General features: G+C 40.9%; 1 protein-coding gene across 2 annotated transcripts in view; it reads left to right on the forward strand.

Annotated features, from left to right (window-relative positions):
- SHOC2 (SHOC2 leucine rich repeat scaffold protein) overlaps window positions 1-26,464 on the forward strand; it is a 279,109-nt gene that overhangs the window by 65,096 nt on the left and 187,549 nt on the right. For both annotated transcript variants that reach the window (XM_086922782.1, XM_086922783.1), the window contains one exon: window positions 11,885-12,814. In XM_086922782.1, coding sequence (XP_086778908.1) covers window positions 12,112-12,814 — 703 coding nt within the window. In that variant the 5' untranslated portion in view covers window positions 11,885-12,111. The remainder of the gene's footprint in view (window positions 1-11,884; window positions 12,815-26,464) is intronic.

A 26,464-nucleotide genomic window follows, 5' to 3' on the forward strand; every position in this document is an offset into this window, starting at 1 on the left:
AACCCGTCACTACCAGTGTATAAGCAGAGCATTGACCTCCAGCTGGTGTTTACCCTGGACAGTTCCTCTGATTCCATCCTTCAATTTCAAACTACCATGCTCCATATTCAGAGCTGGATGGGCTTAAACCACCTGAAACTCAACCCTGGCAAGACTGAATTAATCTTGCCTGTGAAGAGCAAATTTTCTTGGGCCCTCACTACTGGCTGGTGAAATTGGGTCCCTCTCCTGTCCCCTCTTCATTGGTAAAAAGTCTGGGGGTCATCATAAACACTGACTCCTCTCTCAGAGGCCAAGTGGGGGCAGTGGTCTCGTCCTGCCTATTTCAGCTGCGCAGGATCAGGAAAATTGCCCACTTGCTTACCCACTCTGCCCTGATACAGGTTGTGATTGCCCTGGTACTGTCTCGCCTAGACTTTTCCAATTCCATCTACCTTGGCCTTCCCTTGTGCCTACTCAAGCGCGTCCAACTGGTACAAAATCAGGCCGCTAGGTTAATACACATGCAACCTAGATGGCTTTCTGCCAGACCCCTGTTGGACAAACTTCATTGGCTGCCTATTGCCCAACGCACTGACTTTAAGTCCGGGTGTATAATCTTTAAAGCCCTGCACGGTAGTAGCCCCAAATTTATCAGCTGCCTAATAGTAAGGCACGCTCCTCTCCGCAACCTACGGTCCGCTCATCTTCAGCTCCTATCTATTCCCACTTTCAAGCTCAGACGCCAGGGAGCGCTTAGGTTCTCCTACCTCGCTCCAAAACTCTGGAACTCCTTGCCATCAGTAATCCGGATGAGCAATAATCTTCTGGTGTTCAGGAGATTGCTTAAGACCTGGCTGTATGAGGAAGCTCTTGTGTATCTTCCCTTTGATGTGACATCTGTCTGATTAGCGCCATGAAACCGTTTGGTGACCGTGCGCTTTATAAATTCATAATAATATAAGATTAAGAGCTTGATTCGTTTGTCTGAGACCGTCAACTGTATTAACGCTGACCTAATGGAAAATGTTAATAAAGAAAGTTAAAAAAAAAGACCAATATTTACTCACATTTTTGTATTAATTTACAGTTTGTGTGACTACATTTGGAGAATTTCACTCTCCTTCATACCTCCCCATCTCTCTTAATGTCTGCTTTCATCTTTTCTCTCTTGCTCCACATCCTCTTTTTTGCCCCTTCGCGGTCTTCCTAGAGTGACTACACTCTAGTTCCACCAGTCGCACTTTAAAAATTGTTAGCTGTGCTTATAGGGAGCAATCCCAGCCTCGAAGAGCTGTTCATGTAACCACTGCCGGAGCTGGCTTTGATTATATTTTCATAGTGGCATGGGAATATGTTATAGTTGGAACAAATTGCATGGAAGAATTGAGAGGGAACAGGTCTTTGTTGGAAGGAAGATATTAAAGAAGTAGATGTTTTGTGAAATTTAGGCGCAAAGGGAGCATGTGTGTGACAGGTCATTTTCACACTTAACACGTATGAGAAGGTCACTTTCCATGTGCCTATTTTCTAGTCTTTATATTTTTAAGCTTTGAACGTGAAGGAGCTGCGAGTTGTGCTAATACCACTAGAGTTGTGAAACTTGCTGGCAAGATACTCAATTTACTTTTAATGGCTTTGAAAATGATACAGCAAGGTTTGAAGTTGGTTCTTTGAGGAAAGTGAACTTGTGCCATATCTCTCTTAATATTTGGGGCAGGGGACAATGTGAGGAAGAATAGCAGGGTTTCTCTCTGACTGATTAGTGACAGCGACATAGTCCTGAGGTCTAGGAAGCCAGTTAGCAGGATGTTTTTCTTTTCGCTGTGTGATTAAGCGTAGAAATGGACCATAGATTACAAGCGGATTAAAAAACAGTAGAGGCCTGGTTTGTTTTTTGTGCACAGTAAATGAAGGTGGTTCCTGGTTGGCGGTTTACTTAATGTTCTTTTAAGGGCCTTGGTGGGATACTAGCAACTCAGCACAAAGAAAGGAATATTGACGTGGATACACCTTGGAGTTTGCCTCCAGACTCAAAAGAATTTGGTCGTTGTTAGGCTTCTTTTGAAGTACATGAAATATACTCAGTTTAGATGATCTCAAGACCAAATTTAAGTTTGTGATTTTCGTGCTAACAACACAGTGAAGTGTTACTGAGAGTCATCAACCAATCGATAAGAGGGTTGTCTTGTTGACGGTGTGAAACTCGTTTCAGCTTCATGTAAAAATTTAACAAGGATTAGTTTAGACTTGAATGCTCCATGTGATCGTACATAGGGATCTGCATGAGTCAGTGAATTTTTCTAGAAATGCAGGACTCAGACCATTTTATTATGTTATGTGAGATGCACATGTTTTAGTGGTATGATACAGGCGGTCAGTGGTGATAAACTATACTGATGGGCCAAGGAAAGCTGCAGGGTAGTAGTTGCAGCTGATCCGAAAACGTATATTCCACCATATTGATGTTAGCAAAGTTGCAGTCGCATCCTGATCCTCACTCTCTGAGCCGATCTGCATACTCGCCCCATATACAGTGTCTTATGACGTTATCAGCACACCACTAGAAGGCCACTTTAGAGCATAGTTAGAAATATGTAATAGACCTATCTTAATTAAATGTTTGAAATCTGCATGCAAGATTACCAAAGTAGTCTGGCCTATTGGGGATCTAGAGATTTGACAACAGACCGTTGCCTCTGAATGCAAGCGTAGGGCTGGTTAGTCACTTGCTTAGCTCGGTCTTAAATGTCATAGACTATCTATTAGTACAGCCTCTACAAAGATGTGCATTGTCATTATAATGCACTGCTACTTTTGGATGGAAAGAGTCGGCAGCTTGATGCAGGCATTCATTTACGGCCCAGTAACTTGGTATACATTGATGAACCATGATTTAGATTTTCTTGACAGAAAATAGACTAATAAAGTGAATGGCATTTACGACAGTTGAAAGCCTACTTCATATTGAGTCTTAAAACCTCCCCTCTTTATTGATGTCACAGAGGCACCGTTTTGGATTTGACGCGCTCTAGTGGTTGAATTCTGGCTTCTCTCTTCGGCATATAAACTGGGCTATGCTGCGGACACGCAGATGCTGCGCCGAAGGTGCACCATAGGCAAGCCCATCTGCTGCAGTTCAGGTCTGGTTAGCGTCTAGCGCCAGCCAATCTGCCATTGAGTCTTTCCCTTGTTCAGTCAGACATGTATACTCATGCGAAAAATAGTTCTAAAATCATACAAAATAAAAAATGACAGTGATTTTTGTAGATTGAACAGATAACTGCCCTTAAAACAATTGGTCCTCATGTCCTTTTTCCTTTGTTACCTCTGCCTCAGCCATCTGCTTCTATTAGTACCTCTATTCCTACTAAGTTTTTACGAAATTGGGTCAACAGGCAGCTTCATTTGGTTCTACTTTCTCGGCCTGTCTAACTGCAGATCTTTACCTAAACACGCTATGTATAGCTTTAATCTGCTCACAGACGACAAATGGGACTCAATGTTTCTTACCGAAACATTGGTTATGAACTACTCTGGACCAGATTTGCATTAGCTATCACTCCTCAGGCTTTCTAATTCAGCATATTAACTGACAGGACAAAAAAAGGTGGCGGGTTGCTGTAATTTATTAGTCTTCTTTTTCTTGTTCCATATCTAAAATGTCTATTAAAGGTCTAATATTTTCATCTGCTTTGGGACCTTCTTTTAATCTGTTGGGTGTCTTAATTTACAGACTCCCCTACGACCCTAATGACTCCCTTTTTTCGCTTGTGGATTTGTTAGGCTATTTATTGTTGCTTCACTTAAATTTTGTATTGTCAAGTGATTTTTAATTTGCTCATCAATAAAACAAATCTTACTACAGCTAAGCTGTTTGTGACTACATGAGAGGGTTTTACCATAGAGCAATTAGTGAACATCCCCACACATAAAGCTGGGCACACCCTGGATCTTATCCTTGCTAACCCTCTGGATGTTATAGATAGGTCAGCTCTGAAGCTAACTCGGTCTGATCATTATCTAGTACCTTTTACGATCTGTACATTTTTGCCGATTAAGGCATAGACTGTATCCCAGAAGACCTCCGGAGCATGGCATCAGATCTCGGAGCCCATTTTAACTAAGGCTTTTTAATCCATTCGTATCAAGATAGCTGGTTCTGTTGATTTGGATGTGGAAAGCTTTATCAACTGGCTATCCGAGGCTCTAAATCTTATTGTTCCTATAAAATCCTCTACTATTAGAAAATCTACATTATGTGCTCCTTGGTTCTCAGCTATCTCTAAAGGAGTAAATGTTTGGAATGGTTATGGAGAAAATCATACAACTTGGAGGTTAAAACTGTCTATAAGATTGTCCTTAAAAAGTACAGCTTATCTACTAGGAGATCCCATTGGGAATATATTTCTTCTGCAATTGCATCGGACTCAAACAAGTCAGCAGAGCTTTTTAAGATTGTAAATTCCTTTTCTTTCTCCTATTTCTTTTACAGAATAACCCTACCCAGTCTGCAGACCTATGAGAAAAGCTTATTTTTTTAAGAAGATTCAAATTATGTATGACCAGTTTAAAACTCGAAGTATATATCTTAAGGTCATTGTACCTGGTGTTCTCACTGTCCCTCCATTTCCCTACCTAGCCAGTAGTTACAGGTGAAACTGGTTGATTAGCAGGCAATGAATCAACACCAGTCCCGGCAATGGATGTACAGGGGTTGCTCCTGTGTTTGTTCCAATATCTGCACCCATTTTTGTGGACATTCACCTCCCTTCATACACCATCTTTTCTGCAAGCATGCACAAGTCCATATAGATTTGACCAGACTCTCAATTGTGGTGTTTGCTTCGCCCCCACAAGCGTGTGATGTTCTAATAGGCTAACCTCATTCCCAGTGTTCCTGTTCACTCCATGAGGGTTAGATCCGATGTGCCCCAAATATGAAGGAGGCACCCTTTGGCAGTAGGCTCCATGTTACAGCCACACACTTGACTTATACAGTTGGATCAGAGCTGTCCAATGGCATTGCAGCATGGGGCAACTCCATAAAATTTGAAAACAAAGTGCCTATCTGACCACAGTGTCTCCAACATTGTGCATCCTTGGCTCTGCCCATTTTTACTAAGGTGGCACATAAGTAATAGGAACAGCGTAGTATTTTGAGTTGTACTAAATGGAATCTGGATTGTACGGCCACCTCTCTAGGGGACGCCAAAGCCTCTGGTCATTTGTCTCAGCACTTTGCTAAGTATATAATGAATATACACATTGCTTGATAAGGAGAGCTACTTCCATGTACCTGGAGAGCTATCAGTAGATTACGAGCGAATTCTTGGAAAAGCCTGCACGAATTGCTAGAATGCTTGCATAAAGAGTATCAAGCAATCAGGAAGAATAGCAAAGTCTTGGTGAGGAAAAGATGCCCAGAGTACTCCTTAGTAATCAAGTACTGTGGAAAAGAGAATATCTAGTTTATTACACCTCCAAGGGCTTTTGTGTGAAAGCCTAACCCAAGTCTGAGCACCAATTCTAATGAGTCCATGGCTCAGGATAGCGACTGATTTGTAGTTGCTTGAGGCAGCGAGTCGATACGTTCCCTGGTCTTTTCCTTCTATAGATATTTGAAGAGGAAGTCTAATGGGCACCTCCTTTCTGGGTGTTGCTTATTGAACTTTGCATGACAAGATAGTCACTTGGGTCATGAATTTCAAGGTTTTATTTTTTTTGTAGTTTTTATGTAGTACAATGTAACAGTTTTTCTTGGTTTTAGTTTACCTATGGTTTTTATCATGCTTTTATCTATGCTCTCTTTTAAATTTATTGTATTTGTATTGTAAGAGCGAATATGTATTTATGATGCGTTGTACTTTTATGATTTTATTTCTTGATCGAATACCGTTAAATTGACTGACTAGTGCATAGGCAGTGGCGTTTTATAGAGGGTGGCAGTAGGCTTTTCAAAAGTAAAAATTAAATGCACAGCGCCTAAATCGCAGTTCAACAAAATAGAATAAAAATGTAACAAGTAGATATCAGTGACCCTTTCTATAAGCCAGAGAAAGGCGAAAAACATCATTAAACATCATTGAAAACCAGAAGGATAGATCTACCCGTAAAGCTAGATTCGAATGTAAACTCAAGTTAGATACTGCTATTCTTTCTGTGGAATTTCAGATGGAGCTTTTGTTTAAACAATCCAAATTGTGATTCAGCTGACAGAGGGACTAAGTCAGTCATTATTGGTTTCAGGGGATCGTAGTGAAGGGAGGTCCCACACTGTGCGAAAAAGGTTAGAGTTGACTCTTGTTAATGGTGGTACTGTCGTTGAATCTTCTGGCCACGCACAAACACACCATCTTGCAGAAGAAGATATCTCCCTTTCACTAATCACCGTCCTGAAACACGAGAAGAGAGCCAGAGTGTTTAAAATATTTGTAGAAAATTACTAAATTCAGTACGAAGGATGTCAATCTCATGCAGACTTTGTCTCTCGGTTCAATAAGGCTGAAGCACCAATTTCCAATTTGGAGGTCAAAGTGGCTCAACAAAAAACTGTAACGGCCACTATTCAATCGGTTAGGGACGATACAATTTGGAAGTTGGCTGATATTGAAAATAGAGCACAGAGGGATAACTTGAGGGTCCTTCAGATTCCTGAGGGGAAGGAAGGACAGGATCCTGGTGCTATATTGTAGAACTATTTAAAACTGCCTTTCCGGAACTATCTATATGGGACTGGGACCGCGAAATTGAAAGAGCTCATAGTTTCCCTTTTAATAGGCGTGTTGGTCCTGGTATTGAGCAGATAAATGAAAAACCTAGAGCTTTTCTAATTTCATAATAGTTTTTTGGAACGAGAAGATGTATTTCAACTAGCACGTCCTAATAAAAAAAGATCTGGGGGGGATTTTGAGTTTTATGTACAGCCAGACTTCTGACGAATTACGGTTGAGCTCCGGTGGCAGCTGCGGGAATTGATTGCCCGATTTCAAGCCAAAGGTGCCCAAGCATATTTGTTGAACCCGGCAAAGTTAAAGTGATCTTTAAAGATCGTACACATTTTTTTTCTAGTGAAGGTCTTGCTAAAGAGTTTTTGAATTCTATTTAATGTACGCAGGGCTCATGTACATTTTCAATGTAGTAGCGGAGTATCTTGATTTGTGACATACTTTTCTTTTGACATGTTAGCTTTTTTTTTTTTTTCTTTTTTCTTTTTTAGGGGCCTGATTTGACATATTTGAGTATGGGCAGAGTTGTGAGTGAAAGCAAGGGGGTTGCGCTCGCCTGCTTCTACAGGACCATGAGTACTAAAGCCTTGTTACATGGAGGGTATGGGGGTGGGGGAGGAACACCTGGGTGGTGGGGGGGGGGGGGCTACTGGGCTCGGTCATCCAGGTGGGGTAAAAAGAGAAAGTTCCACAGTAACTTGAAGAGAAAATAAAGACAGTGTTGTGCTTGTTCACGATCATTGGGGAATGTGCGGTGTTCTGGTTGATTTTATTATTTTGACAGCTAAGGGGGTAATGATGTGTTCATGGAATGTCTCTGGCCTTAGCAGTTGGAACAAGAGAAATAGAGTTATACAGTATACTGCCAGATTTGGTATGTCTCCAAGAGACACATATACCCTGGACACAACTGCCCAGTTTAGAAACATTGGGGTACTCACTGGTGGTGGCTTCACAACAATCTTCCATGATCAGAGGAGTGGCGATATTAGCTAACGATAATATGGTTATAACGGGTCGCTGCTCAGCAGACAAAGTAGGCAGATGGGTTATTGCATAATGCAGGATAGGGGTTACTAAATATACAGTCTGTGCTGTTTATGGCTCTAATTTGGACGACACCTCTATTTTGGAAGAACTAAATATTGAATTAGCTACATGGGGGACTCCTCTGATACTAAGTGGAAATATAAATATTAATCTATCAACTGCACATTTGCATAAAGGTCCCCGTTGTTATAGTGGGTGGAAGCCACGTGTGTTTAAAGCTCTGCATAACCTTTTAAAGGACCATGGCTTGATTGACATCTGGGGTCATTTAATTCCGACAGACCCTGGGTTTACCTACTATTCTTATCCTCACAAAAAGTTTGCACGTTTAGGCTATTTTTTTTTTATCCACTATAAATGGGGGGGGGGTGGGGCACAATTCAAATTTTGGCGAGGATCACGTCCGATCACTCTCCAATTATACTTACACTTATTGCCTTCGCTCATTATTTGCCTTTGAAAACATTTTCATTTGATCGGAAACTGTTTAAATGAAGATTTTAAAAAACATATGTCTAGTTGGATTAATGAGTTTTTTTTCTATCAATAGACATACAACCCATTATGCAATAGTATGGGACGCGTTTAAGGCGTGCTTCAGAGGTAAAGTGTTAAGCTTTGTCTTTCAGCAGAATCGGAAGAGAAAATTGGTGATGCAGGGGCTTTATTCGTTGTTTAGAAATGCTGAGGGTAAATTAATTCAGGGAGCTATGATACGGGTGGATACTGAGCAAGCAAACGCTAAAATTTAAGAAATTTGGAACATGGAAAATGCTCAAATATCTGGCTAACAAAAAAGCAAATTCATGAGTTTGGAAAAGTTGTGGGCCGATGTTTGGCATGGCGGCTACATATGAAGGAATCTACGCGTTGTATTAAGGCGTTGAAAGACAAGGCATGGTTAGTCTGTCAGGAACCCAAAGGGATATTATCAATTTTACATCAGTTTTATTCGGAGCTATATACCCAACAGGTTACGCATGACAGGCATATTTTTAATCTTTTGGATGGGGTTACAGCACACCTAGATTGTAGCGAGATCGCAGTGTTGGATGGTCCTATTACAATGGAAGAGCTAGGAGCTGTAATCACTGGACTAGCTTTAGGGAAGGCTGCCGGACCCGATAGACTGCCTGCAGAGATCTACATGCTCTTTTTTAGCCTAATAAAAACAGATATGTTGAGCACATTCAGGGTTGCACAGGAGGGACTTGCCCCTAAGTCTTGGGCAGAAGCCACTATAGTTGTTTTTAGCAAAAAGGGTAAAGACCCAGAATTGGTGGGGTCGTATAGGTCAATCTCATCATTGAATTGCGATGGCAAAATTTATTCAAAGATATTGCCTTACCCGGTTGCCCAAAATTATTAGCTCCTTAGTATCATAGACTCAACTCGGCTTTATTCCTGAGCGTAGCACAGTCACGCACGTTAATAAGGTAGTGACGCTTTTTGATGTTACCTAGACGGAAAAGCAGGAATTAGGTTGAATTCTATTGGACGCAGAAAAGACCTTCGACCCTGCGGAGTGGGCATACCTGTGGGAATTGATATCTCGTTTGGGTTTTGGTAAACGGTTTGTCACTGCACTCCAGGTTTTGTACACCTCACCGGTCGGTAAGATCGCCTCAATGGGCTTCTTATCAGAGACAGTGAATATTACAAGGGTTACATGACAGGGGTGCCCCTGTTCACCACTGCTTTTTGCATTATACATCAACCCATTTATTGAAAAATTAGGTAATCACTCCTTGATTAAGCCCTTTAAGGTACATAATATCCTGTACTTGTGTTTGCAGATGACCTTGCAAGAACTACTTCGGATCCCCATTCTGCGCTCCAAGAGATTGAGCGGCCAGGTATCTGGCTATAAATTAAATGTAGCCAAAACGCAGGTCCTAATTAGTGAAACAGTGACTCTGGATCACGCTCGAGTTGTAAGAAGTAAAATACTTGGGCATCAAAATTAGCAGGAATTAGCCGATGCTAATTGGAACATGCTATTACGCAATATCAAGGAAGCACTAGACCAGTGGACACGACTCCACCTCACACCGATTGGTAGAAGTAATATTATCAAGATGAATGTGTTAGCCAAGGTATTATGTGTTTAGAGCCGTACCATTAAAATTTACTGTGTCCCAACTTCAACACTTGCAGTCCATTTGTTCCAAGTTTCAGTGGGCACCAGGTAAACCTAGAAGGGCTATGCGACTCTTGACTGTACCAATTGAACGTGGGGGATTAGCTATTCCCGATTTTGCTTTTTACTTTTTTACATGTTTTTTGTTAAAGATGCAGATTTTATTGACCGGGAAGATCTAGGTAATGCTGCGGAGGCCCACCTCAATCTTTCAGATTCTGTTGGGACCAGAGGCACAACAATGTTTATTTAAAGAAATAGATGGTAGCTATTTTAAACAGACAAGGTTTAAGGTGTTGCTTTCAATGTTTGGAAAAGAATACGTAAGCTATGTCGAGAAATTGTCCTGGTATACCCCTACAAATGCTGTAAGGAATTTTTCTGGGATTGCGTTGCTTTGGGTTGGCGGGTAAAAGGTATCGTTCAACCTGGGAATTTAGTTGACACGGGTGGTTCCCTAATGTCTTTTGAAGAGCTGTCTAGACAGCACAATCTGTCTGTCACCATTGTTTAAGTATTTGTAAGTTCGAGACTTTATTGTCTCCTAATATAGTAGTTGCGGCCATTCAGCGTCAAGTTAAAATTAGGGAGGTTTATCAGTTATTATTGTAGACCAGAAAGGATGATTTAGATAAACATAATGGTAAATGTTCCACGATTCTTTAAAATATGTTATCGTAAGATCTAGGGAAGCTTTGCTTTTTGCCAATTTGCGAGTGCAATGTTATAAAAAGTTTTTTAATTTGTATTTTATGCCGGCATGTATTTCTAAATATGGGACCGGACAAGATGGTAAATGCTTTCGGTGTGGGGGTGATAATGCTGACATGCTGCATATTTTTTTTAGTTGTGGCCATTTGACAAATTTCATTGTTGGTATAGAGCATTTTTTAGCTAGAATTAATTATGCCAATTGTTATAACCTCTGTAATTATGCTTTTGGGTTCAGGGCCCCAATTAGGGAAGGGTACACCCTTGTTTAAACACAGACATCTGATTTTTATAGCCATGACTGTTGCTCGCCTTTGTATTGCGGCAGAGTGGCTTCAAGTTGACCCTCCCTCTTTTGAACGACGGAGGGCAAAGATGTATAATCTATTTAATTTAGAGTTTAGTTTGCATTCAGTTAAAGGGGTGAAGAAACGTAAAATTGGTTTAGGCATTTGCGGATTGTTTTCTGAGCATATGCATGTATGAAGTCATGACAAATGTATGTGTTCATTTTTTTTGTCTAGTTACTGTGGAACAATAAAATAAATCATAGTAAAAGGTGGTTGGGCTCAGCAACTCGGACTTTGTTCTCTTAACCAACTCCTAAAGTTCTGGTTTGTTGAAGCATATGAAGGCATTACTGGCATTCTGATTTTAGAAAATCATGTCCACTAATAAATGGTGTCTCTCCTCTAATATGTATAATTATTTGATTGGTTCAGCCTACTTTAATTGGTATAAATAGGGTGCTGTTTCAATTCATTTTACTGGTTTAGTTATGTATGAAGAATATAAAATGCTCCAGCAACTTCCTCACTCATGGGGCTATGTAGCTCTCTGGTGTGTAAGGTGACTCTGCCTTACTTTTTTGGATGTTTTCCCTACAAATGTGCAGTTTCCATCATTAGACATTAGTACAGTGTTCTGACATGACCTCCCTACTAGGTTACAAAAGCAGCTTTTCTGGGAATGTGAAAGGGCTGTGGTGTGGAAGCAGTTGAAAGAATGGCGTTGCTCAGAAATATTATTACGGTCATCCTGTACACAGCAATATTCTGTTGTCTAAACATCTGTTGTGTAGAAGTGGTTCTATTTGGAGAAACTCTGAAATATAGTACACACAAATATTAAGTAAGCGCCTGTACACAACAGAATTGTAGGATGCTTGTGTTAAGGCACCACGTTTCTAGGAACACTGGTTTCATTTATGATCGAATTGGGTATCCATTTACAATTGTGTGATTGAGAGCTAATCTTTCTTGTTTCTTTATTGCAGGACCTCCAGTGAATGGTCTTTTTTCATAACTTCTTGACTGTTGACAAACGTATCTGTTGTGGGAATCTGGTGCCTTCAAACAAATATGTAGCAGATGGCTGAGACCTCACTCCAGGTGTTCTCTCCGTCCGCCACGTTTGTGATTACGGATCCTTTTCTTTAAAGCTGAAGTTTTGTGGTTCTTTTATAGTGGAGTTCATGAGGCACTTGTTGGCTGGGAAATCACCATGAGTAGTAATTTAGGAAAAGACAAGGACTCCAAGGAAAAGGAACCTAAAGTCCAAACGGTTAAGGAAAGAGAGAAAGAGGCCAAGGCTTCCGGGGGTTTTTCCAAAGAGAGCAAGGATAAGGAGCCCAAGACCAAAGGGAAAGATGCCAAAGAAGGAAAGAAAGAGCCCAGTGGTGGTCAGCCAGGGGTTGCTTTTTCAGTGGACAACACAATAAAACGTCCAAATCCAGCACCTGCAAATCGCAAAAAAGCGAGCAATGCAGAGGTTATCAAAGAGCTCAACAAGTGCCGGGAAGAGAATTCTATGCGGTTGGACTTGTCCAAGAGGTCAATACATATGCTTCCACCGTCCATCAAAGAATTAACCCAATTAACAGAACTGTATCTGTACAGTAACAAGCTGCAGTCTCTACCAGCAGAGGTGGGCTGTCTGGTGAACCTACAGACACTGGCCCTGAGTGAAAATTCACTTACCAGTTTGCCAGACTCTCTTGATTCATTGAAGAAACTGCGCATGCTTGACCTGCGACACAATAAACTAAGAGAAATCCCGGCAGTGGTGTACAGGCTAAGTTCCCTTACCACTCTCTATTTACGTTTCAACCGCATTACTACTGTTGAGAAGGACTTCAAAAATCTATCCAAGCTCACAATGCTTAGCATCCGGGAGAACAAAATCAAGCAACTGCCTGCTGAAATTGGTAAGGTGCCCTGATCTTTGGCTATTTCTCACTCATAACAAATGTACTAGTTTGCTATACCTGGCTTGTTTTTGTTTTGTATTCCTGTTATTCTTTTATGACTGAACTTAACACTGTAAAATGATATTGTAAACTACAAGTTGGTCAAGTTATTGAGTTTGGAGATGTTCAACCATATATTTTTATGTGATTTAAATCAATAAAATAAGCACAACTTAGGCCTGTATGCCATTTCTTAATAGGGAGGAACCCTGGTGGTCCAGTTGTTTTTCCCCTGGAGGACTTGAAATTGTTTTTTCATTTTAGGCTTGAGAGCTTTTGTTCAGTTGGAACTTATCTTTATTTTCCGAAGGGTAGCTTGATTTTGTGATTTATGTTGATTCTGTGTGACTTAAGTAATCTTTTATTGCTTCACATCATTTTCAGCAGGACATAACACTCTGTTAATACAATGTTTAGAAATGTAATCTTGCTTAGCCAAGAGGGATTTATCAGTGAGTCTTTCTAAGTGAAAAGTTCTGCTTGCGCATGGTTCCTGTTCCATCTCTCTTTTCCTCCCCATTCCTCAATGTATGACTTCTTGGAAAGGTCCTCTTATCTCTTATAGATGTCTCCTGACCATTTCACACTTCTACTGTAAATATTCTTTGGCACTGAATGTTGTGGAAAAGCTATGCTTGTATCCCAGTTTGTTACACTTGACCCCATATTCCACTGCCTACTGTCTGTTTCATAACACACATCTGAGTTTAACATCATCTCTTGTACTGATTTACTTTGGCCCACCTATGGAAGTATTTACTCTTTCATAGCATCTGAAAAGTATTTAAATCTTGTTGAGCTTTTTTCTGAGTAGCATTATTTGAAACAGGCACTCTGAACCCTCTCATTTTAGCCTTTTCCTTTAACTCCTGCTTAATTAATTTAGAAAACAGTTAAATTATATATTCTTTTAGGGGGTACTTAGCTGCATTGTTTCTGAGATCCCTATAAAACAAAAGTTGGTTTCATTATTCTCATTTTTCAAGTCCCTAGTTTATATGTTAACCCTTTCCTTGCTGCCGTCGGCCATTGGCCGACGCAGGACTACCTCCCCAGTGCTGCCGTCGGCCAATGGCCGACGCGGCCCCGCCCGCGCACGGAAACGCCCACAACGGGTTAAATTGGTTTACATTCATCTATTTATTAACTCCTAGTGCATTTCCATCCTGCTCAGCCAGGCCAGTTCAGCCAGTCCCTCTAATTTCAGGTTTCTCATCAACCAAAGACCCAGATGCATTTCGATTGATTTCCTTCACTCCAGTTTTCTTTCTACCTTCATTTATATCTAAATCCCTGTTCTTTCTCAATTTTATTACATCTCCCCAACAGTAAACCTATTTATATTTTCTGCTCTGACCTATTGGGTTTGCCAAAGGTGGTTTTCCTCAGTCTGTTTATTCTTATAAAGCTTATGTTTTTCTAATTAATGTTTCTCATCTCCGCATTCTATCTTGTATTTATAACTTTTTTATTTTTTCAGCTAGAACTGACACTTTTTTCCCCCTCATTTCTCCTCAATTATTCTTTACTGGAAGGCTTATAATATATCTAAATCTCTGCTGTCTGCAGTTTCTGTATTTTTAGTCATTTACACGAGTGATGCTTTTATGACTGTACTGTTGAGATTGTGGTCCTGGGCCCTTTCTAGCACATTCCTTGTCAGAGAATTTCTTTTGTAATCTTTTTTTAATTTATTTTTTATGGGTTTATGATGGCTGTTTAAATGAAGTGCCTTGCATAGTTGTGGTGTTTTACTAGATCTATACCTTGTAAGTAAATGTCTTTCTGCTGATTTTCTCACTAACTCTTGGTTTTCTCATTATTATTATTATTATTATTATAATGCATTTTTTATACAGTGCATGGCTAATGGTTTTCCAGCACTAAACTGATTGCGGAATGAAGATGGCACCAGAGTGCTGTAAAGAAAAAGAAACCGATTTAGGAAAAATCTAAGGGTTGAAACAACCACGTTTTAATCAATTTACGAAACACAGAGCACTCATTTATTGTTGGAGGCAGATCATTTAAAGTTTTAGTCTGAGAAAAGAGAATGCTCAACCACCTTGGCGGGATTTCCTAACACTGGATTTTCATGCCAAACCTGAAGAGGCATGCAAGTGAATACTAGGACACCAAGGAGCTAAGGTTAAGTGGTCTTGTGTTTGATAGGCATTTGTGCATATAGCACAGATCCTTAAATTGCACATGTCATTTAATTGGCATCCAATGTACGTTCTGCACCATGCCAGCTGTCGGTGTAAGCTTCAGAGGGAGGAGCAGAATATGTGCAGCAGAGTATTGTGCAGTCTTGAGGCATTTGAATACTCCCCCCCCCCCCCCCCCCCCCCAATATTCAAATCACTGCATCTGCTCCCCTTTAGCTAGTTAATGCCTCAAGTTCTGTATGCACTGTGAGTTGCTGGTTCATTTGCTTCTCCAGTACTTTGGCTAGAATGGGTTACGGAGATATGGGTCTGTAATTTGACCAAATGAGTGGATCCAGATTGGGGTTCTTCAATAGGGGGGGTGACCAAAGCAATTTTCCAGATTTTGGGTACAATGCCTTCAAACAATAAGTTCATCAGTTGGGTAATTTGTTTCAGGGTAGGTTAGGAGAGCTTGCCAAGTACTGAAGGGGGGGAGGGGGCAAGGATCCAATTCGGATCCTGTTTAAATGGATGCAATGAGCACCATAAAAGAACGCACATCTAAGGGCTGGAACCTATGCACTGTATTGACTGCATTAGGGTGGGCTGTTTGACGACTAACCTCACCTGCTATAGGAAAAGCAGCCTGGATGTCTGCCACTTTTTTTCAGGAATAAGTCTGCTATTTTATTGCACTGGAGGTGAGAAGGGTGGAGGTGGTGGTGGGGTTACTTGAACAATGCTGGTGCGGTCAAAGAGGGTTTTAACCACCTGAAAAGGTGTTTTAGGACAGTTTTAGGGTTGCAGCAATTTTGTTCGTACAGAACGAGGCTCTGGCCTTACAACAAGTTTTTCGGTAAAACATTCAAGCCAATTTATAGATTTCCTTGTCCTCTTTTCTATAGGTTTTGCGCCACACACACTCTAGCTGTTAGCATGACTATTTCTTTTCTTACAAGGAATCATGGGGCTAGGGGGGAGGGGGAGAGAATCTGTGGTTCTTTTTATTAGAGAAGGGAATTAATGTATCCAGTGAGGACCTCAGCCAGGAATCTATTGTTGGTGTTTCTGATCTGGCACCACTGAATTACACAGGGGGAGGGGATTGGCTTCTAAAATGACATTCCACATGGTCCATCCAGTTTTGGTCAGTTCCAACTGGACGAGAGTGGGTGATTCTCATGGTTCTGTGACCTTATGCCTATTGAAAGTGCGAAGGAGACTGCTAAATGATCAGACCATGTCTTCCTTTTTAGAAAATTTGGCCTCCAGCAAGTGTCCAACTTTATGACTAGGAGAGTTATTAATCAGCTGTATGTCAAGGGCTCTGAAGTCTTCAATGAGAGAAGTAGCAATACTATAGGTTATTTCATCAAAATGGATATTGAGATCCCCAAAAATGGTGAAGTTGGCTTGTTTAACAATTGTTTGGTAGAGGCTTTGTGTGATATTAGCGCACCAATCTTTAATTTCCTAATGTCTTTTTAAGGCTTCGCCAGAAAATTAGTACATTCCAGATCCACTCTATGACAAAAAAAACCCAGCAGTTTCTAGCAGTCTGCTCCTTTTTTTTTCTTCTTTTTTTTAAAGGAATTAAATGACTGCTGTCTCCTACTCATGTCATCCTCTTAACATTTTGAAAAATCCTGCACAAGAAGGAATGACCCTCAATCTGTCTTCTGTATTTCTGTTAGTTTGTTGAATTAAGTTAAACAAATCTTTCTGTATTGTGTGATATTGGTTGATATTTATTTTTAAAGCTCAGGATATGACAAAGCTTCTTGTTGTGAAGGTTAAACCAGACTTAAGTAGTGATGTCATTGAAACTGAAAGAAAACCTTTGGGGTTTTGTAAGTTTCAAAAGACTGGTTTTAGTTTGCAGCAGTTGAAATGGAGAATTACAGATTCTGACACCTGCAACCTAGAGTTTTATCACTGAAAATAACATTAGATCTTTTGGAATTGTTACCAGGGAAAGATTAGCCGATCTCAAAGTTCGAATGTTGTACCAGCTGAACCTAGGCCCCAGAAATGCAGAAGTAGTGATATGATCATTGAGACAAAATCCATAAATCCATCACACTTTCTGTACAATTTCACATCAAAATACATCAAAATTATCCACATTTCTCACACATTTTAGGGAACTATAGTCCAACTGATTCGCTTACAACCAGCAGATCTGGGATAATTTGATTGCTCCATCATCTGGTAGGAGTTTACAAAAAAAAACAACAAAAAAAACCTATACCAACCATTTGAGACCAAGATAATACATCCATTTCAAATTGTATGCTTTGGATCATTGAACATTTTGGCAGATTTAGCTACTCTCTACTAGGTGTAAAATATCACTTCTTTTGCTACAAAATATTTCTGATCTGGAAAGTGCTAAATGAGGAGTTTTTGTGCGAAAATGCTTTTAAAAGAGCCCTCCATATATGGAATTAAACTTCACAAGGGATCTTGACTGTAAAAGTTCTCTGGAAGTAATCATTATTATATGTTCATTTAAGTATTTATTTATATATTCTAACTTCTATTTTTATGCGTCTAGAAACCAGCTTAAGTAGAACACGTTTTTCTCAAAAAGTAACTTGTTTGTTCCATTTTTATCTTTAAAAAGTGTACCTTCCAATATTTTTTAAGCATGTTGCTTTTCTTCTGAAGACCCCTAGAGGTGTTGTCTAATATGACAAGGTCATCAGTATATATTAAACACGTTATGTATGGGAATATCCCATTTTTTGGAGTAAATGTGTTTGTGGTATGTAGTACAGTGGCTAAATCATCAACATATAAGATACAAAGAATCCCTATTACACCCCTGTGGAGCAATCCATTACTCACATTGTATTTAATGCTTCGCCTAAAGTCAATACATTCTGGGGAGCATTCCAGGATCAAAATGTTCCCCATAACATCCCGATATTATCTCTATATCAACTGGTGTACAGAAGACACCGAAGCAGCAGCATAACATTTGATTTGTTTCAATGGATTTCTTCACAATTACCCAGTGATCTGTTGTGGAGTGATCTTCTCGAACACCTCCTTATTCTATAGGTAAGCCATTTTAGTGGAAACCCATTCTTTCAGCATGGAAGGCAATATTTTGGGGAAGGTCTCCGAGAGATCTAAAAGGCTTTTTAACCTATGTTTGGGTACTTCCACCCCCCTTCTTCAATAAATGATTAATGATGGTGCCCCTCCCATGTTTTGAGGATTTTACCCATTACTGCTATCTATGCAAATAAAGGTTCATCCATTCAATGTTGACTTAAATTGTGACTGCAGGTATATTGTTGGGCACTGCAGACCTACTCGACTTGAGGGAAATGGTTTCTTTTATATTTTTCAAAGAGAATAACAGTTCTCTCTTTATCCGTTTTGTACGTATTACACCCGTTCTTGTAGGAAGAGGGAGTAGTTTAAATGTGTGCAAATCAGTCTACAGCTATCTAATTCGTTGCAGACCCTACCTGAGTGCCAAATATGTCCAGGTTCTAAAAACGTTTTCTAGTTTCCTATCTATATCGTCTCCAACATTTCATTCCATTTTTGGTTGTAAAAGGACTCTTTCTTGGTTCTGATAAAGCTCTTATATTGCCATTTCAGCTTATGTATATGATCTGAATTTGCAGCCTCTGATGCTTTCCTATGCGCAATCTGTGTTTTTCAAGGTACTACCTCAAGTTCCCCACAGTTTCAATCAAACCATCCCAGTGAAGGCATTCTAAGTTGGACACTCTTTCCATTACTACACAGCTTCTCTGCATTTATATACATGCCAGCAGATCGTAAGGATAACAAACCAAGCTACTTATTCTGTATAGGTGGAAATAATGTTATACAGGTCATGGACCAATTGAAGTTCATTCAGAACCTGAAATTGCCTGATAACAATTTGCATTTTTGTATTCTTCTTGGGGAAATCTAATTCTAGCAGTAACCTTTAATTCACTGACACTGCTACTTGTAAAATAAGTGTACCTTGTAATACCCAATGATCACTACCTTCACGCTGTTTTAGATTACAATCCCAAAATAATTTTAAAACTCACATGAAGCAAATTCATAAACCGTGGGGCAATGGTGAGTCCCAAACCGAAAGATTTGTCCCCAAGACTTATCCTGATCGAAACAATGATTTAGATGTATTAGTCATTTTTCCCCTAACCAGTTGTATGTAATACTTGCAGCCTTTAAAGGCGGTATTGTAGACAAAACTGTACATAGGATATGATATATTTCAAGAATGTCATGTAGTACATCATCTGCTTTCCTCTGGTTGATCTTCAGATTAAAGTCTTCTTCCATAATCCGTTAGCCACCCAGATAACCTGACCTTAGTTTTCCTAGCAGAATTTCAAGTTTTTTTTAAAAAACTCAGTCTTAACTCTTTATGTAGCTATATATTCACTAAAATGTAATGTACCACATAATTCTTATCTGTCTACACTTCTACAACTATTATTTGTAACCACTCACTTTCCACTTCAATTTTTTTTTCACATTGGATATAATCCTTGTAAAAATGAGTGTAAGAAGGCCCCCAGACAGCCTCACTTCACCACAAGCGTGGCTGGTTTACAAATTGATACAGAGCCATCAGTGTTCCTGCCGGAGGATATTATGATATTCATATAAAAAAGTTTCCTATTTGTCTGCCTTTACATACTGGGAAAATGCTAAATATTAGGTTACAAGAGTATTCAGAGTCTTACAGAAAAATCATGGCTCAGCATATTGCTCAATATAACTTTAGACTTCGACAAGAATCTGCAAGATTAAAGTGCGCCCTTCTACAGCGTCCTCTTCTGTTGTATGTAAACAAATGACGCAAGCGCATGGCTCCTAGGCTGAATGTCATTGAAAGGGGGGACACATGAACTTATTTTCCAGACACTGTCTTTATAAGCACCCCTTTGATGTTCAAAGGTAACTAAACAGTTCTGTGTTTTATTTATTTATTAACACACCCAGACCTCATTTACCTCCGCTGTGATGTTTGACTTAATGTCCCCTTGTCTTTGAATTTAAAATGGAATGAACAAGAATCTGAATGGAAAGAACAGAATGGACTAAATAAACCACCCACTCATGAAAACACAAGCAAAGTGCACATGACAAAACAGATCTAACGGTGGCCCCTACCTCTTGAAGCACCTAATCTCAAATCACCCCTTTAAATTTCTAATTTGTCCCTAAAATAAAGAGAGGGAATCGTGTGCACACTGAGTAGCACCCACCGTCCCGGTGCCTATTCCCTAAGGACGGGCCTCCGGAGGACTTGCTCCAGACTGAAGTTTCCCTTATGTTATCCAGAGGGCAGTTCCACTAAGACTGGTTCTCAAAAATAAAATACAGAATCTACTTGTGTTTGGAGAAATACCACTTTCTATAATATCTTCAAAGCTTCAATTACGACCAAGGACCTGAACTAAATTTTAAAGAGACCACTATATTCTGATCTTCACCTTGCGACTGGTGATATAAGTTAGACTGTGACCGCCTCTCAAGTCAAGAAAACGCCCTGAATAGGAGTTCAGGCTATACATGTATATATAAACCTTAAGATACCACTTGACAACTGAGGCGTTATGTATACCGCTGTATATAACACTGGTCACATTCATCGGGAGGTCAGCTTTAATAATAATAAGCCCTGAAGAAGTCCCCTGCGTGGGACGAAACGTGTCGGCTGTGTGGTACTCCATTTTTTTTGCTGAATAAAGATTGAAAATCCATAAAATGAGAATCATCATTTGCAACTTATTGTAATATTCATTTAGATATTATTGCTTGTGGTGCACCTTAGCTGTTGTCGAAATCAAAGTGCACATGACTTGAAAATGTTCTTCAGTGCTGAATAATTTACTCTCAGGTGGCTCTCGGGTTTCTCAGATCCAGTCATGAGTATCTCTTCCACAAATATTATTTTGTTTCTGTGACTGGTTGTGCTGACTTTTTAATGGGTTAAGCATGGCTACAGATCCCAGAATACAAAGAAAACCAGCTCTAGCCAAGTTGACCGGTTTGTCCTTGGAAACTGTGCCATAGTTTTTTTTGTTGCCAGCTTCTGCAGTACAAATCAAGGCTTTAAAGTCAAAGGTCAAAACTTGTTATCAAAAGGTGGCTGGCATATGTTTGAAAAGACAAATAGGCACCTGTGTACATATGATGAGGATAAATGCCATCACTCGCAGGGCTATGCAGCCAGTAAAGTTCAGCTGATCCTTTTCTTCATTCTGTATTCTATGGTAGGTGGACATAAATTGTAAATGACACTGAAATAGCCCAAGGATGAAGAGTACTGTCCGAAAGCCTGTGTAGTATTTATGTAAGTATTTTATTACGGATCTTCATGAAAAAAGGCTAAAGATGTTTATTGCCCGACTTAAAAGCAGGACTGAATAGCGTACTTATGTAATTTTCTATGCCCTAAGACTATTGCACACCCTAAATAAGATTTATGTTGCTACCCAATGAGGTATGTTTGACTATGGAGTATGGACTTAAAAGATTCAAAGGAGTTAATCCTGAAAAGGGGTGGAGCATGAGACCTTGTCAAAAGACCAAAGCAATACAAACTTGGATCTCATGACTTGAGCAAACCAACACAATTAACACCTCATGACCTGAGAAAACTAACCCAATAAATGATGCATTTGGATATAAGTCAGTGGGTGCAAAGTTTGGGGGTTTTGCAAATAATGTCCAGGTGAAAGACCGAAAGGAGCTAAAGGCTGGTTGAGTATAGAATAAACGAGAAAATTGCACTCAATTCTGTAGCCATTTTATGAGGTCACATTCTAGACCGTAATAAAGACAACGTTGTCCTTTAACTGAGTCATCCCTGATAACCCTGGTAGAGTATCACTTCATCATGTGTGCTGGCTATTCCGCTCAGTTTGCATAATCGGGGAAGGTCCATACAGAGCTTGCAGTAAATGCACCTTTGCTTCTAAAGTACACAGTAGCACTATTCTCTGAGGATAATTTAGTAGGAACACGCTCGGAGAGCAATGCGAAGACACCAAGCCTCATTCCCAGAGATTACAGATTCCTAGACATGTAGTTAAGGTAGTTTGGCGGGTTGTGCGTTTGGTGCATTGTGCATTTGGTGCAGCGATCCGTTTACTACTTACATGCTACAAGTTAAATTTTGGATAGGTTTACCTAGATTTATCGCTTTTCCCCCGGGTTATGTAATGCGCGAGGATCTATCAGTCTTTGTTCTACTTGTATTATGTGGCAAAACCAGTAACAATGTTACTTAATCTTCACACTGCCGATTTACCTAAAGAACTGGCAGGCGCAGCCTTGGTTGCCCCAAAATTGGGTGGAACAAGTCTACAGATAATGCAATATGCTGATGATATCATTATTATGGACCATACAAAACTTGGATTACAAAGATCGCTCATTGCCCTTAATATGTACAATATAAAGAACCATCTTCTGATGAACGAATCAAAAACCAAAGTTATGACCTTTGGGAAATACAGAACAAAAAGAAAAATCTTTCTTGGCGAGCAGGGGGACTACATATAGCGACCTGCACCAGCTATAACTATGTAGGAGTTTGGTTCAACGAAAAGGCAAATCAAGCAGCTCACCTTAGACATCTAAGGCATAAGGGCATGGGGATTATACATAGCCTGAGGCGCCTGAACCGTCACTTGCACTGCCCCACAGCCAAGCCAATTTTAAGGGTGCTACTGGTCAAACTACTACCAGCAGTGTCTTATGGCCATTTGGCCTTCCCTGGAAAAATGGATGCATTTTTAGCAAATCTACAAATAAAAGCCTACAAGAAAATATTTTCTGTCCCGCAGCACGCAAGGAGGTCGAGGCTGAGACTTGAGCTGGGCCTGGCAAGCGCAGACCTTCACTGCCTGGGAGACTTAATTAAAATTACATTCACACTCTACGAGCTCCAGCACAATCCATGAAAGAACAATTGTAAGCTGTGTTCACGGATGAACTTTCTCCTTGGCACAAACAGTTGCATCTTGCTATTTCCACATTAAAGATCGAAGACACCGCCCTTACTAATCCAACCATCCCCTGTCAATGTGGAAAAAAACAATAAAAAGCCAAATCACTCTAGTATCATTCCAGACAGACGTTGCCGGGCTATCCAAAAACGCACTCTTCACAGCTCTGAATGATTCGTATATCAAGGGGAAACCTCAACCGTATTTCAACTACTCTCTTTACTCTCAGACTCGTAATAAAATACTGTACATGAGGCTATTAGCTCTACCAATTTTTGATTTTAATCTGCTGTGGGCCCGGTGGAATGAGCAGTCTACATGCAGGCTCTGCAATTATGTACATGAGTCCTGGCTTCCCCTGCTATGTTGCTGCCCACACTTTGCCATAGATCGCCGCCGCCTACCGGCTCCAGTTTTTCGGAAAAAATCATTGAGACACTGCAGGGAAGCATCGGATTTGTGTTTTAGCAACAACTCAGCCCAGGCTCTAGCAAGAGCAGGGAAGGTTGTTAATATTATTTCAACTGCACTGCAAAATGCTTAGCATTAAAAAAACGATTAGGACTTCTATATTTTAAATTTTATTTCATTATGTATTGTTTTGTTTGTATATTATGGTTTTAATTAACTGTATAATAAAGAGAGAGACAGTAACAATGTTATGCCATTATTTGTTATTAGTATTTGTCAGCCTTACAATGGAATTTGGCCAAGATCTCAGAGCAGAAAGGTTAATATTACACAGTGCTTACTTTCAGGAAAGCCGCTAGCTACCCACTCAGTGAAAGTGCCATATGCTCTAGGGACAGAAACATATACAACTTTCTTCCCCTGCGGACTTTCCGTAAACACAGGGCAAGAGGCCACTTGAACACATGCATTTCTATGTCTCTTAACTGTTAGGGAGGACATAAAGATTGCTCAATCCTTACATTACACCCATAAAATCGCAGAGGCCGGCTCCAGCTCCAAGGAGATCTATCAAATTGTAAAAAGCCTCATTAACCTTCCAACACCGCCATTAATTGATCATAATCTTCTGCTCTGCTGTGAGGATCTAGCAGAATTCTTCTTCCATAAAATCGATCTTATATACTCCTCCTTTCCACCTACAGAGCAGATCAGTTCGAAGGAGTTACCTTTATGTCCTACGCAAGAAGTTAAATCCAATTGTCCCCTCGCATTGGCGGAATTTCCCCTGCTGAATGCGGACAGATGAAATCGGGCTCCCCAGTGATCCTGCACCTCCCCATATCCTAGTCTGTCGCTCAGACCATCCTTCCTACTTTGTTAGAAGTACTTAACACCTCAATTTCTACAAGTATTGTCCTAGTGGTTTGGAAACGGGCCATGGTGCGAGCCCTTGTCAAAAAACCCAACCTGGACACCAAGAATCTCAACAACTTTCATCCGATTTCCCTGCTTCCTTGGGCGGCCAAAATCCTTGAGGTACATAAATGGTCTACTAACAACTTTCCTTGAAAACAACCAGTTGCTATATTCCTCTCAGACAGGCTTCCGACCCAAACTTGGGACCGAGACCGCACTGCTAACAGTCACGGAGGAATCCAGGAAAATCTTAGATCGGGTAGGATCGGTGGCAGTCATCCTCCTCGATCTGAGCGCTGCATTTGACACCGTTAATCACGGTATCCTTTTGCAGTGTCTCCTGGATACTGGAATATCTGGCACAGCCCTGGAATGGTTCAGCTCATATTTGAGCGACAGAGCCTTCCAGGTTTATGAGGGCAATGCCACCTCTACCAGTAAGCCTCTGGGCTGTGGAGTTCCGCAGGGATCTTCGTTGAGCCCGACGTTATTCAACGTCTATATGAGGCCGCTGGCTGAGATCGTCCGCTCGTATGGGCTCAAGATCATTACCTATGCGGACGATACTCAGCTGGCTGTCTCTCTGGCTCAAGAAGGGGGCTCCTTAGCAGGGGTGGATCTTGCAGGCTGTCTGGAGAGGGTCAAGAGCTGGATGACCAAGTCTTGTCTCAAACTCGATGGAGACGAGACCGAGCTCATGCTACTGGGTCGGCTTGCACCAGCTTCCATCGATGCACTTTGGCCACCCTGTTTAGGCCCGGCTCCGGCACGCAAGGATACCATCAAGAGCCTTGGCATCTGGCTGGATAGGTCTCTGTCATTTGACCATCAGGCAACTAGACTATCTGCCATCTGCTTTGGCATTCTCAGAGTCATCAGAAAGATCCTCCCTCTCCTCCTTTTTGAAGCAAAAAAGACCGTGATACAGGGCCTGATTCAATCCCGTTTGGATTTCGGGAATGCCCTGTATCTGGGAGCCCCTGATTTCACTCTGCGCAAATTAAAAATCATTCAAAATTGCGCTGCCCGGACCCTTCTGCAAATCCCTCGTAGATCATCTGTGAAGTCTGGGCTAATAAGGCTACACTGGCTCCCTGTTAGGGAAAGAGTCAGCTTTAAATCCCTTTGTATTGCCCACCAGGCATTCTGGTCTATGGGCCCAGCAATCAATCTATCCCTCATTACTCCATACCATCCTGCTAGACAGTTGCGCTCATCCCTTGCCACGCTGGCTACAGTTCCCAAAATAAAGAGAACAAGAGCGGGAGGCCGCTCCTTCTCCTATAATGTGGCCAAGATGTGGAATGCCCTTCCCCAACATCTAAGGTCCAACCCCGATCTCACCTCATTCCGCAAGCAGCTGAAAACGTTCCTGTTTAATAAACAGTAGTCGGGTTGATATTTTTAGGTCTCGGCCTATTTCCATTCCGCAGGAATGGAATAGGACGAGTCTATAGCAGTGAAACCAAGAGTTTCACCATGAGCCCAAAAAAGAGGTTTTTCACGAGTGCATGTGCTCTCGTGCACGAGCTTGCCCGAGCCTTCTGCCTGCCTCCTGCCTTGAAGGCAATCTGCTTCTCCACCCCCTGCTGTTCTCTCCCACTCGCTCGCACATCAAAGGCTGCTCACTCAATTTCTCCTCCCCCTCCCCAGCCAGCTTCCCCCAGGCCGTGTTCCCTCCCCTGCTACCCCATCCTCACTCATCCCTCGCACCCCCTCATCCTTCAGGCCCCCACCATTTGCCCTATCTTGACATCTACCCTGATTAATTGGCCTATACCTACATACTTAGCTCATACATTAAGCGAGAGCTATTAAAAAGATGAGTACTGACTAAGAGTGTTAATAGTTCTTCAATCTTGAAGAGTCCAACATTTACATCTGATAGTTCTATGGAATTTTGTATTTTATTTTTATGGTCTTCGCTACTCCCATCAGTACCAATAATGTCTACATTGCAGGCCTTTGTCCTTCCTTCAAACAGGATTCCTGCTCTCCAAATTCCCCTCCTTTCCTCTGCCCCCTCCAGGGTCGCACCGCAGTGATAGTCGGGAAATCCCCTCCTCGGTCTCTTCCAAGATATGGCCCTACTGCAAAAGCACAACATTTCACAAAATGCGTGCATG

Source organism: Lissotriton vulgaris, chromosome 5, assembly GCF_964263255.1.
Source record: "Lissotriton vulgaris chromosome 5, aLisVul1.2, whole genome shotgun sequence".
Classification (NCBI taxonomy): domain Eukaryota; kingdom Metazoa; phylum Chordata; class Amphibia; order Caudata; family Salamandridae; genus Lissotriton; species Lissotriton vulgaris.